A 14,482-nucleotide genomic window follows, 5' to 3' on the forward strand; every position below is an offset into this window, starting at 1 on the left:
GGCCCGGTCCTGCAGATTTGCCTTATACAACATTAGGAAAATCAGACCCTTTCTATCAGAGCTACACAACTCCTGGTCCAAGCTCTTGTTCTCTCCAGACTGGACTATTGTAATGCTCTCTTAGCGGCCTTTCCGGCATATACTATCAAGCCTTTGCAACTGATCCAGAATGCAGCAGCGAGGGTGGTCTTCAAGCTGAAGAAAGCACACGTCACTCCTCTCTCCATCAGTTTGCACTGGCTGCCAAAAGCCGCTCACATCAAATTCAAGGCACTGATGTTTGCCTACAAGACAACCACTGGCTCTGCACTAATATACCTAAACTCGCTAGTTCAGACTTATGCGCCCTCCAGAAGCTTGCGTTCTGCAAGTGAACGGCGCCTCGTGATGCTGTCCCAAAGAGGCACGAAATCACTCTCACAGACCTTTTCCTGGACTGTTCCCAGCTGGAGGAATGATCTCAATTCGAGCAGTCTTTAGACATTTTCAAAAAATGTCTTATTAATTGACCAATTAATACTAGCACTTACCTTTTCTATTCTATATTATTCTAATGTTTTTTTTTTTTCAGATAGAAAAAAACCTTACTACGTGTACTGTGCTAGACTGAGACTTGTTACAGCACTGATTGCTTCTATTGTTCTCCTCATTTGTAAGTCGCTTTGGATAAAAGCGTCTGCTAAATGATTAAATGTAAATGTAAATTAGCTGATTAAAGTGTTTTTGACCTTGGATGTGTATAAGGATGCCTGTAGGAGACTCCGAAACAACATTAGGAGTCTTTAAAACAGCATCATAGGGGCATTTTAATTGAGAAAATAATCCAAAATTCACATCCTGTCGGGTCAATTTGTCATACTCAGTATGTCCTACTTCCTTCTAGGGTTAACCCGTCAAACAAAAACAAAAACTCTTTCACTCTGTATTTTGTCTAATAAGCATTTATTAATGCAAATCAAAACATTGTGGCTTCTTTCATTTGTTCTTTTCTCTCTTTTCCTCAAAGTTGACAACTGTGTTATTCAACAGTCGTTCCAGTTCCTCCAGACGAGCACAGAGAGAGGAGGGAATAATCACTCGGAGGAAGTCAAGAGGAAAAAAAGAAGGCAAGGCCCTGAATTTCAAGACAACTGGGTGGAAAGAATCAATCCTGCTATTATTAACAGAAGAATGCACAACATAAATCAAAAGATAACAGATTTCTCCACATTGTTTGATTTATTTTTGTAGGATTGAAGGTAAATTAATTTGATTCTTTGTTAAAACCCTCGCTTCCTTTCATGTGGGTCTGCAGTGAGTGCAGCTATAGTTAGGTGTTTGGTCGGACTGATCTGGTCATGTGTTTGAGGACTGAATAAAAGAAGATTATAGTAAAGCTTTTCTCTTTTCTCAGAGCTCTGCTTTTTGATTCTCTTTTTGTGCTTCTGCCTTCTGGGCAACTGGCTTAAAGGCCTTTAAACCAGAATCAAGCCCTCAGAGTAATCTCTCGCATCACTTCTCAGTCACTTTTAAAGAAGAAACTCACCATGACACCATGAACATGCCCTGCTCAGAAGGATCGGGAAAACGCAACTGTTACGAGGTGATAATATGATGTGAATCGTACAAAAATGAACAATTATTAGAAAAAAGCATTAAGGTCCACCCCTAAACATACCCATCACTGGTGTTGTAGCAGACTGAGATTGTGTGAATTCATACAAATTACCCAGACAGCAACATAGTGTCGCTTTGAATTCACATGTACCAGATGTGGCCCGGATCTGGGCCGACACTATGTTGCTGTCTGGGTAGCCTCCTATTCACCAAAATGTAAAATAGTTATGAATTGGCAGGAGATTGTGTTGAGAGTAAATTACCTTTGACACTGTATAGTCTAGTAGAAGAAACTGTCCCACGCTGAAGCTTATTCGGTCCTAGAATTGACCAGTTAGACAGGAAGAGACTATAATACTGACATCACATAACGCAAGCAGTGTGTCGTTTAGGAGCGCCCATGGATGTCTACATAGCCCATAGATGACCATGGATATCCACCTGCGACTAATCACCTCGGACAAAACTCTGAATCTCTTTATAAGATTTGATGCCACTAACCTGGGAAAATTTGGCAAATCCAGTGATTTTATATAAAGCACATGAAAACAAACAGTAGGTCAATCTTGGCATCCAGGGTTTGACATTAACACCCGCCAAAAGTGTGTGTATTTCAGCAGTGGCGTGTAAACGCAGTTACTCCTACAAGCCACTTAATATAATGTACATATAATATACATTTTTCAATTTAAAAGGGCATCTGAAATAATAAACTAAGTGCAATCTGGTGTTGTCAAAAATATAGATTTTTCTCGATACATATCTGAAACTCTTCCAGGATACACAATACAAGCTGCTCTTTCTCTCTCTCTAATCTCCCCGACAGCGAGTTACACACAAACCCTTTACTCACTCCCTTTACTCACTCCCTTTACTCACTCCCTTTACTCACTCATTTCACTCGCTCCAGATGAATATTGTTGCTGTTACAGGGCTTGAATTTCCATGTGGGATTGTGCGTATTGAGCATAATTTTCTCATTCCCGCAGATTTTGTGGTCATACCCAAAGTGCGGCACATAAAGACAAGTGTATTGGCTATATAAACAATATAATGGATCCATGCATCAGGTCTTAAAGTGATAAATTATGAGATAATATTAAAAATATCTTTATGGCAGTTTTTCCCAATGGTATCGATGTCAAAATTGTAAATTGTAAACTAGTAACTTTGGAAATCCACTAGCCACAGTGGCTGGTGAGCAAAAGAGTTAATGTTAAGCCCTGTAATGGCATCATATCAAGGAAAACATTTTTTTTTCTTTTAATTATTTTATTTAAATTTAAATTGAATGAATTGAGTTTAATGTACTAGTATGTAGACATACTCTAACAGAATCAGAATGCAAACTTCTTCCCTCGTCCACGCAGAATGCTTCACATCTGACTCTGAAGAGTTTAACTCAAACCCTGATCAAACTCATATAGGTCTACCTGTAATCTTCTAGTTAATCAGACCCTGATTAACTTGTTTAACCCTTCAGAGCCAGATTTGAAAAACAAGATCATCCATTGAAACCTAGCTGCAAAAATTATTATTAATTTGTCATTCAGTCTCCATTCAGACATCAGTGTTGATCCAGGATTCAACAGCTTGACCCAACCTAATGAATGACAGTGTGAACTACTGTTGCAAGAAAAGGTTTGTGAACCTTATAAAATGAAATACTTATAAAATGAAATCTGTTCTTCATCTGAGCCACAATTATAGGGTGTGTCTCGGAAATATTGTCAAGTCTTCTGAAGCCAACAATCACAATCACAATCACTGAATAAAATCAACAACAAAAAAATGAGAACCACTGTACAATAATCTTTAACTAAAGACATTGAACACTTATTCAATGCAGTGCAGGCTGGAAAAGTAAGTGAACCTTTGAATTTAGTGACTTGTAACTCCTTTAGCAGCAACACCACGTTTAATTTAGCTTCTTATAAGACTTAGTAGAGGGTGAATTTTCGACCACTCCTCTTGACAAATTCGCAATGCCTTTACCAGCTTAATGCATCTCTAAAATGCATCTTCTAAGGTCCTGTGAAAGTTGATGTGAGAGAGGCATGATTCACACTAATCAATCTCTCTTGAGCAAAACAGATTTGTCAGTAACCAGACTTTGTGGGCCAGAAATAAACACATCACACACAACATCAGAAGAAATATGTAGATTTAGGAGAGATTTAGTTGGCATTTATACTGCTAAAGTCATAAATATTGCTCAGTTTTGGGGGTGTTTTTGACATTTGTATATTTTATCAGTGTTTTCCAGCAGTTGCGAAGGCTTGCAGACATGTGTCGAGGAGACTGGGGGTGGGTGAATCTACACAATCCTATTAGTGTGGATTAGAGCCTGGCTTGCTCATGCACCGCTGCACTGCTCAAGGAGCCGGATTGTGCATCAGCAGAAAAAAGAGCAGTGACATTGCTGACCTTTTTTTCTTTTCTATTTGCTAATGGATAAGGCTGTCTTACAGAGGATTTATTAGCTTGTAAACCTTTCTAGCGTGTTTTAACATATCCTTCTGAAGGATCCAAACATTAGAACGCAGTGAAAGCAGAAAGTTTATTTTAAACAGTGTACCTGATCATTTTAATCTGCACATCTCAGCGCCAGTTGTTTTATACATCTGTCACAGTGACTGGTTTTACTTGTTTACCAATGTAGTGATTATTCCCAGTTACACAATCAAACCTCCTCACTCCCGTCTACATGCAGTTTTCATTATTCTGATTATTCTCTATGATATGTGGTTGTTTTTATTGCCATTATTTACATATGCACAGCACAGATGAACTCACATACAGTAAGTGTGTTACTGGACACTGTTTTAATCAAGTGTAAAACACATTTCTGTGGGAGTATTTTTAGTTGACAAGCCTAAAAGTGTCTTCATTCTGATGTTTTAAACCATCAATAAACTGCATTATATTTATGTTGCGCAACATTGCCAACATGAACTCAGTTTCTTCAGCAGCCCATAAATCTGATTTCTTCTTTACCGCTACGTTTACGAACCAGCGCATGAAAACGTCATCCGTGTTCGTCACAAACACACACGCCAGAGTGGAACAAACGCCATTAAACTCTTTACATGTGTGATTAAAGTTGGCGTTCGTCACATATTTTACGGTGATTATGATAATGAGCGTTATCACGTCGATTTCATTCAAGTATTGTGTTTACATCAGGCAAAGTTTAATCACAATACTGCCAATACACAATACACACTAATGAGGGTACGAGAAACCGAACACAGAAATGTGCAGCAAAGCACTACTGTAGCAGAAAGTGTGCACTCAGTGTCTACAAGATAATGGTACTCGTGTGGAAAAATCACTTCAGGTAAACATGTCCTTGGAGGAAAGTTGTGACACTTCATCATTTATTTATTAGTTCTGTTGTAGTATGCATTACTTAATTAGTGTTGACTGTTCTGGGATATAACAATCGGAAGTGCTTCAAGACCAGACGTGCACAGTGCACTTTTGTTATTGTTTTGGTCCTTGAAAGGGTCTATGATGGGAACTGTTTTATGAATGAGTGTTGCTCTGCTGAGCCAAATCAGCACAACCAGAAATAGTATTTGCTTTGTACGTGTAATGACACAACATACAGATTTTTATGTTCTTACAAAAAGCAGTATGGTTTCAGTGCATTAACAGCAGAGTTTATTATTCTTAGTGATCACTTCATGAAAGAATCCCACAAATGAGATACTGTACAAAAATTGCTCTGGATTGTATTGATTTATTGAAAATCAAAAAGAAGCCACGAGGTTTCTAAGATGTTTATGTTTAGGGGACGGACGGGTTAGAGGATAGAAAATATGATTAGCTCAGTATAAAAACCATTATGTAAAACAGACTCCAGTGGAGTGACTCAATTGGTTGTTTTGCCATTTCAGCAGGACTGTAAAAACACTTCTGTCCAATCAGCTTACAGCATGTCTAATCCCCCTGACTCCCAGGTATACAACAGAGATGTGTGCGAGTATCAGTCTGTGTAAATGGGCAAATTTACACACGCGCATTCTGACTGTCACAATCAAATCATAAATTGGAGTTATAATGCATGAAAATATCTTCCCAGCAGACATCTCAAATCTAATGGCACAGCACAAACTGAACTGCCTTCATCCTCTATATGTATAATATGTCCATAATTAATGTGGCAAACTATAGGGAATGTCATACCTTGGCTAAAAATCCCTTTGACACCAGCAAACATAGCTCAGAATTTAATTTTGAGAAAAGCTCTAGCATCATGTGTTCATGAGGCCACTAAGTTTAATATTTTGCTATTTAATGCAACAGTCTAAGTTCTTTTTGCTTGCACTGTAAGAGAAGTCAAAACATCAAAACACAGCTCAAATACTCCTATGACTGATTTTCATCTAAGCCTGTGAGACTCTATAAATATGCTATAATCCGATCCAGAGAGAAATGTGCTGATGCAGATACTGAGAGATGAGGCTAATCTCAATGAGATCAAGGGTGGGAGATGCTGAATGATGCTGAAACAAATATAGCACTGCAAATGCCCTTCCAATGGATTTGAGCTTCAGCGCACTGCATTGTGTGTTTGTGCTTTATAATGCTTTACTGCTACCCACCATGTCCTGCCCGTAGAGACCCAGGCGATCTGTTAATAGTGAGAGGCTGGTTCTTGCCTCCATGGCTGATGTGTGTGTGATGTGTCCTGGTGAGTGTGTCTGATGTCGCTGCGATGCCCAGTGAGAGAGCTGTGAGGTACAGGGTGAGGCAGGTAGCGCACGCCAGACCCCGGATAAGGGTTTCTGAGAAGGGCTGCCAGTACACCAGCCTCCAGCCACCCAACATCTTCCCCGAACGAGAGAATGCAAAGACACACGGGCTCTTCAGCGCACCTGCCTGCCCATACTCCTCACTTACACACACCTTCTTAAAGAAGAAGCACCCAATCACCCAATCCTTGTCTCTTTGTCCTCGTGGTTTAATCTTAAATCCGTTTAATATAAAATCCAACTTTCGATAAAGCAAGAAAGAGTGTTTTCAACCATGGACCATAAGATCAGAATAAGCAAATTCCAGACACTAGTTATTCCATGTAGCCAGATATCACGAAAATGACTTAAAATCCTGGGGAAAACTGGCAGATATCAACACACGCAAGGCATCAGGCAATTTCTGAATTCGAAGGCATTTTCGGAAATCAGAATTTCTGCTGTTTTTCGTCTGAATGTTGTCTTCAGGAGGAGAAATCCCCAGAAATCCATCCACAGCTGGCTGAGAGCCTCCAACAGATGGTGAGAGCTTCATTTACACTCTTTCCTGAGGACAATGTTAACTGTTCTCCATGGAGAGAGTGTGTGTGTGAGAGAGAGAGATCTCCCCACACACCTGCGCAAGCTGCGTTTCCAGCCACAAGACATCCACAGAGCAGCTCCGGAGCGAGCGAGAGAGAGAGAGAGAGAGAGAGAGAGAGAGCAGTCGGGGGAAAAAAAGAAGGAGGAAGAGAAGAAAAGAGAGGGAGGGGGAGCTCTAGCAGTGAAATCAGGGCGCGAGAGCACTGCAAATGTTCAGCAACACACAACAACTCAAGTCAGAGAGCATTGCAGAGAAACACAGTGCACAGATGGAGAAATTGGGATGTGTGCTTTGTTTTGATTGAAACCATAAATATCTGCAATATCTAAAGGTTATTTTATCTTTCCAAGTCTGGATTCATCCCTCTGTCTTCCTGGAAGTAAAGCAAGGATATTCTGTGGAGGCACTTCTTACTCGCACCAACTTGAAAGTTGACTGCCATATGTCATTTATATCTCCAGATGCTCCATCTGCTGCCCAACACCAGATGACGTCAGTAGCAGAAGAGCACCCTGCATCTGCACTGCACATAAAGAGCCGTCTGTGCAGGAGGACTTGGCCCTCGACCGTCGTCCTTTGGGAGGAAGTTGCTCTTTCAGCCACCACAGAAAAGAAGCACACAGAGAAAAGAGCTGATAAATGTGTATCTGTGTGCAAGCATGTGTCCCTGTGCAGATGTGACTGGTGCTGATGAAAGCAAAGCTCACAGTTGCAGTTATTATGTATGTATGTATGTTTTTTTTTTTTTTAAAGGGATAGTTCAACCAAAAATGAAAAAACTGTCATCATTTATCTCATACCCTCATGTCGTTCTCATATCTCAGATCTCATACCCTCATGTCGTTCCAAACCAGTAAGACTTTTGTCCATCTTCGGAACACAAATATCACTTTGACGCTTCAAAAAGTTCATAAAGATATCATAAAACGAATCTGTATGAATTGAGTGGTTAAGTACAAATTTTCTTTAGAGACACGAATGCTTTATATGATGAAACAATTAAATTTAGGCTTTTATTCATATATAAACATTGATCAGTGAAGATAAACAGAAGCTCAAACGTCCTGCATAACACGGGAATTAAGCTCATTGGTTCTTGCTGAAGCTCAAACGTGCTGCGTAACACAAGAATGAACCTCATTGGTTCTTGCTGAAGCTCAAACGTGCTGCGTAACACGAGAATGAACCTCATTGGTTCTTGCTGAAGCTCAAACGTGCTGCGTAACACAAGAATGAACCTCATTGGTTCTTGATGAAGCTCAAACGTGCTGCGTAACACGAGAATGAACCTCATTGGTTCTTGCTGAAGCTCAAACGTGCTGCGTAACACAAGAATGAACCTCATTGGTTCTTGCTGAAGCTCAAACGTGCTGCGTAACACGAGAATGAACCTCATTGGTTCTTGATGAAGCTCAAACGTGCTGCGTAACACGAGAATGAACCTCATTGGTTCTTGCTGAAGCTCAAACGTGCTGCGTAACACGAGAATGAACCTCATTGGTTCTTGCTGAAGCTCAAACGTGCTGCGTAACACAAGAATGAACCTCATTGGTTCTTGCTGAAGCTCAAACGTGCTGCGTAACACGAGAATGAACCTCATTGGTTCTTGATGAAGCTCAAATGTGCTGCGTAACACAAGAATGAACCTCATTGGTTCTTGATGAAGCTCAAACGTGCTGCGTAACACGAGAATGAACCTCATTGGTTCTTGCTGAAGCTCAAACGTGCTGCGTAACACGAGAATGAACCTCATTGGTTCTTGATGAAGCTCAAATGTGCTGCGTAACACGAGAATGAACCTCATTGGTTCTTGCTGAAGCTCAAACGTGCTGCGTAACACGAGAATGAACCTCATTGGTTCTTGCTGAAGCTCAAACGTGCTGCGTAACACAAGAATGAACCTCATTGGTTCTTGCTGAAGCTCAAACGTGCTGCGTAACACAAGAATGAACCTCATTGGTTCTTGCTGAAGCTCAAACGTGCTGCGTAACACGAGAATGAACCTCATTGGTTCTTGCTGAAACTCAAACGTGCTGCGTAACACGAGAATGAACCTCATTGGTTCTTGCTGAAACTCAAACGTGCTGCATAACACAAGAATGAACCTCATTGGTTCTTGCTGAAACTCAAACGTGCTGCGTAACAGGAGAATGAACCTTATTGGTTCTTGTGCTTAGCCCCGGTTTATCTTGATTTTAAACACTGCTTATAACCCCGGGTAAGGGAAATTATGATCAATGTGCAACATGAAGCAAGGATAACCTAGGATTATTTTTACCCTGGGTTTTAGAAACACCCAGGTTAACTATTTCTAATGTGAAAAGTTCTTATGAAGAACTCTCACCCTTCCTGAATGAGAAGAAATATGATGAACATAATTCTCTCTTTTCTGAACACACATCCTTCAGTACAGTTCAAAACTACTGAAAGTGATCTAGATCTACCGCTGATTAGCTGCATTTCCACAGAGTTGATGCTCATTTCACATTTTCATTTCGGGCTACAAGCTGAAATCAACATTTAAGACGATTAAATTAATTTCCTCAACTCAAAACTGACTTTCAAGCCCCAGTGAGTATATGAACCCTTTGTGCAATTCTGACATGAAGGCTGCAGAAAGACATGCTGTCAGGTTTTTGAGATGGTGTGATTCAGAAAGTGTTGTTTGTGCTTCATGTGAGTGCCCTCAAGTGGTGACAGACAATACAGCAGTGCTTTATCACATTGAGACCAGCAGAAAATCCTTCTGTCCTGAAGTACAGTGAGTTTACTGCATTAAATATAACCATTTTTAGAAAATAGAAAATAGAAATAGAAAATACACTAAACTCTAAACAATCACTTACAAACAATATTTGGTATTCTAGTTAATAGCGTGTCTGAAATATAGCAGAAATAACTTTTTCTTCTTCTTTTTCAGAAACAGCACATTTGGCTGAGTTTTGTTTTGTGATTTCACTGTGTTTTATGTTTTTGTACTGTGAAATGTTCCATGTGGAATACTCTCAAAAAGTAAATCATTTTTACAGGTTGAATCTCTACAAATGAGTTCTTAAATTGTAAATAGATGATATGTCATGAACTATTTTAAACATAATTATGATACTTTTTTATAACTGTGCAAGCAGATTTCTTTTTATCTAAAATTAATTTAATGCTACGCTATTTTTAATATCCGTTCAATCATTAATTTCATCAAATTAATTTGTCATACCACACTGAATTACTGTAGTAATTGCAAAAGTTTTAAACTTTGCTCTCGCTAGTGTCCAGCAGTGAAAACCAAATGGTGATTTGCAGCACAGAACACTTTGTCTACACCAGCCGCTATATTTGACATGACACGTCACACCAGTTTGCAGCTGTCTACACTGAACATGTCAAAGCATCCATATGATAGTCCACAGTCAACTACACAAATATATGGGTGTGGTTCCCTCATCATAATTACCCTGGATATGATTTCAGTGTTACAACACCACATATCGAGCAGGCATCTGTTGTACTTTTAAAAATATGATGCAAAACATTCTCACTTACCATCATTACACAAAGGTCCTCCGTAAGTGGTCATGCTGCAGTCGCAGGTGAAGCCCTCCCACTGCTGGAGACAAACACCCTGGTTACCACAGGAATCCTCCTGACAGGTCGTGCTGGGCCCTACAGGAACACCATCAGAGATCAGGCACCAAAAAACACACATTTTATTACATTAATCATGTAATTGTCACCAGATGAAGACGGATGACAGGATTACAAAACATAAACAAGATTTTATTAAACTAGAAGGCAGCAGGCGAAACAGCGCACACTAACACAAAAAAACAACTGACAACTGAAGCGTGAACAAGAACTGAAATACACAGTGGTGACGAACTGAATGATGAGCCGCTGAGATTACTGGTATCCATGGCAACAGATGAGTGGCGGGAAACAAAGACAAAGAAACACATGTGACTGATGAATACAAACTAAAAGTCCATGAAAGTGAAACTAATAATGAACGGGTCCAGATATCCCTGACAGTTATACTTTTAAAATTACGTTATTACATGATGCTTTGTTATTAACGCATTAACTACTGTACAATAAAACCAAACTTGGTCCCACTTTATACTGAGTGTCTTTAACTGAGTGTACTAACATGTAAATTAATCCTTTGATATGCTGCACTTATTGTGTTTTTACATTGTACTTACATTTAAAAACACCTGCATGTGCAAATTAATCTCTGTAATTACATCTATAAATACACTGTTGACCTCTTAACCCACCCATAAACCAACCAAACCTGTCCTAACCATATCCGTATCCTCCACAATAAGTAAGTTGTACTTAACAAGTATTATCATTTCATGTAAGTACATAGCAGTTAAAGACTAGGGGCCCTATTTTAACGATCTGAAACGCAAGTATCCAATGCGAAACACAAGTAACTTTGTGGGCGGATCTCGCTATTGCTATTATACCGGCGGGATAAATGACTCTTGCGCCCGACGCAAATCTAAAATGGGTTGGTCTGAAGCAGCTTCATTACTCATAGGTGTGGTTTGGGCGTAACGTGAAATAAACCAATCAGAGCGACATCTCACATTCCCTTTAAGAACAGGCGCAAATGTCTTCATGGCTTAAAATATCTTGAATGTAACTCGACACCCTTGCCTCATTTAGTATACGCGGTTCTATGAATATGCAAATGAGCCCCGCCTCCACTCACTCACTCAGCTCAGAGATCCACTCGTTGACGATCACACGTTGATCTGATTGGTTACAAGGTAGTTTGTGACGTCAGAAACACCAGCGATTTCAAAGCGTGTTTTTGAGACTGTCTTTGGTTCACTGCAGTTTTAAGGAGGAAATACTCAGCAATGGTCTCGACTTATGAATTTACACATGGTTTGTCTTAAAGCATATTAAAAACACCACATAGACACATAAACAACATTAAAAGCTGGATTTACACCACAGGGGGACTTTAATAAGTGCTCTTGAAGCTCTGATTGGCTGCTGGCTAGGGCCATCCCTCCAACTTACTATATACCAGCCAGCCTCCCATTTATACTCAGAGCCTGTTTACACCTGGTCACTTCATGTGACTGATCGGATAGCTATCTGATTTGTCTGATTTGCCTCATCCATCACCAAAAACACATTGAATCCCGTAATTGGGACTTGTGAATGGTTTTTCCCAGGTTTTGGTCACATCTATCCTGGAATACTGGAATGGCAACCTTTGGCAAAGAGGATGTTTGGGGCAGAAAGTTCCCATCCAGTCATTTAACGGTGCAGCTGTCTCAAGCAAAACTATGAAGATTCGATGGTACTAACTTCTGGCAAACCAGGTAAAAATCTGGTAAAATTTGGCAAAGCCAGTTATTATTTAATAATAATAATAATAATAATAATAATAATAATAATAATAATAACCTTTATTTTATAAAGCGCCTTTAAAAGCAGCTTCTCAAAGTGCTGTACACATAATAAACAATTGTTAAAAGCAACAAGAAACACATCAACAGGAAAATGCAAGTTTAAAAAAATATGTGTCTTAAGTTGACCTTTAAAAATGGCATAAGTCTGAGTATTTCATACTCAAAAGCGCTCTTGGTTCCTTGATTCCAGATGGACCAATAAAAAACACACTTGTGCCCTTATGCATGGAGTGCTTCTCAATACCCTAATGAAATTTCACATGAATATCTTAATTCATATTTAACAACATACGGGCATATGGCTCCCTTGTGCGCAACTTCTTCCTCCACCTTGTTTCCTTTCCTTACATGTTGCCCTTGAATCTTAAGAGAGAGTAGCAAGGACGTGAGGAAAGGAAATGAGAATTCATCAATAATGAATTGTGAAACACCCAGATACAGTACAAGGACTTTCGAACAAGGACGAAGCAGCTGCCAAGAAAAAGGTCAATGTGTCATTTATGTAAAATAGGAATGTAATGAAAACAGAATGAAATATGAATGTTGTTTGTGGTATAACACTGTGTATGTAAAGTAGATTTCATGCAGCAACTCAGCAGAAATCCTTCCATTCATTTAGGAGTGTTTCCGGCAGACACTGAAAACTTCTGCATTTGCATGAGACACAATGAACATCTATAGCATAACAGATACAACAAATCTTGTGACAACATCAATAATAGTGAGAGTGTAGAATGCTTACTGAGGTAAGCTGAGTAAACCAAGGGGCTGTTTACACAACACCGTTTTCAACTAAAAATGGAATACTTTTTATGCGTTTTGGCCATTAATTAATTTTGGTGGCCTGAAAACACAAATTTTTGAAAACGGGTGAAATCTGTGAAAACCGTTACGTCATGCACGAGTATTACTTGTTTAGTCTATAGGCTTTTTTTTCTTTTTCTTTTTACAGATATACAGATATTTTAGGGGGGTGTACTGCACAAACATGAAGGGAGGTATTGGCAAAATGTCACCTGTGGTAAGTCAGTCTTACCAATAGGAACCTACTAAAAGATTTGGAATTTGAACATGTCTGATATATTAAAAGTCACTTTAATTAATACAAATTATACATTTGAACCACTTGATGGAATTGGCAGACGTTCCCTTAGGCATTCTGCACCGTGGTAGCGCGACAAAGCATTCTCTGGTATAAATATGCAGCTATAATGCACGTATGTGATTTTGAATTAATATTTCATGTCGATATACAATAGTTACATACTGTTAAAACTTGTGGTATTGATATCTTTGTAAGACTGACAACTTTATAGAACAGTGGCAAGGAAAAATAACTTTACAGAGCTCCGAGAGATCCCTAGTCAGGAGCATTTCTGTTGTGTTGTGGCTTGATTTTGTCATGCTGTGGCTTGTTTTCGTTGTGTGGTGGCTTGTTTCTGTTATGTTGTGAACTTATGTTTGCTTTTTGAATTGCGTTGTGTTGTGCACTACAGTACTGGGCCACCATACCTTTTGAAGGTTACATTTTGAAGGTCCCCTGTGGGGGTACCTATACATGTCATCTCACTTATATAGAGTCAGCAGGCCATGGTTGCAAAATAAACTCCTGAGAGGGTGATCAGATCTTGTAGCATCAATAATTATTGCATTATTCCGCATATTACACAGAAAGAAAAAAGATGTTGTCACCTTCACATCCTCTCTCAATCTGTCCAACACAGGCCAGCGCTTCTGACATCAGGTCTGGCAAACGGCCGTTCAGATCCACAGATGCCAAACAGCCTTGAAATCCTTCCTTTGCGTGAACTAACTTGGGTAAATCTTTGTACATCTTCTCGGGAACACCACCAATATAAAGATCACCTGCAAGGAGAGCCAAAAAAGAAAGAGCATAAAGTTCATAATGATATAGTTAAATATCATATATTGTTAACATCCCTCTCATCCTCTCTCTCTCTCTCTAAACTTTAAAATGAAATCAGTTCACACAGGAACATAATATATTATGCATTTATTATTGTATAAAATTAATTTGTGGATCTAAAAAATATTTTTAATCGATAAAACCCTTCGTCACAGCGGCTGTATGAACTGACAAGTTACAATAA

The 14,482-nt window shown here is 39.3% G+C and overlaps 1 protein-coding gene across 5 annotated transcripts in view; it reads right to left on the reverse strand.

The window, feature by feature from the left end:
• The window catches only part of LOC311069980 (neurexin-1a-like), a 121,031-nt gene that overhangs the window by 24,373 nt on the left and 82,176 nt on the right, over nucleotides 1-14,482 (reverse strand). For all 5 annotated transcript variants that reach the window (XM_084093613.1, XM_084093612.1, XM_084093611.1 and 2 more), the window contains 2 exons: nucleotides 14,064-14,237; nucleotides 10,480-10,599 (listed from right to left, as the gene is read on the reverse strand). In XM_084093613.1, coding sequence (XP_083949739.1) covers nucleotides 10,480-10,599; nucleotides 14,064-14,237 — 294 coding nt within the window. The remainder of the gene's footprint in view (nucleotides 1-10,479; nucleotides 10,600-14,063; nucleotides 14,238-14,482) is intronic.

Source organism: Abramis brama (genome assembly GCF_963993115.1).
Source record: "Abramis brama genome assembly, chromosome: 19".
In the NCBI taxonomy this organism is placed as follows: domain Eukaryota; kingdom Metazoa; phylum Chordata; class Actinopteri; order Cypriniformes; family Leuciscidae; genus Abramis; species Abramis brama.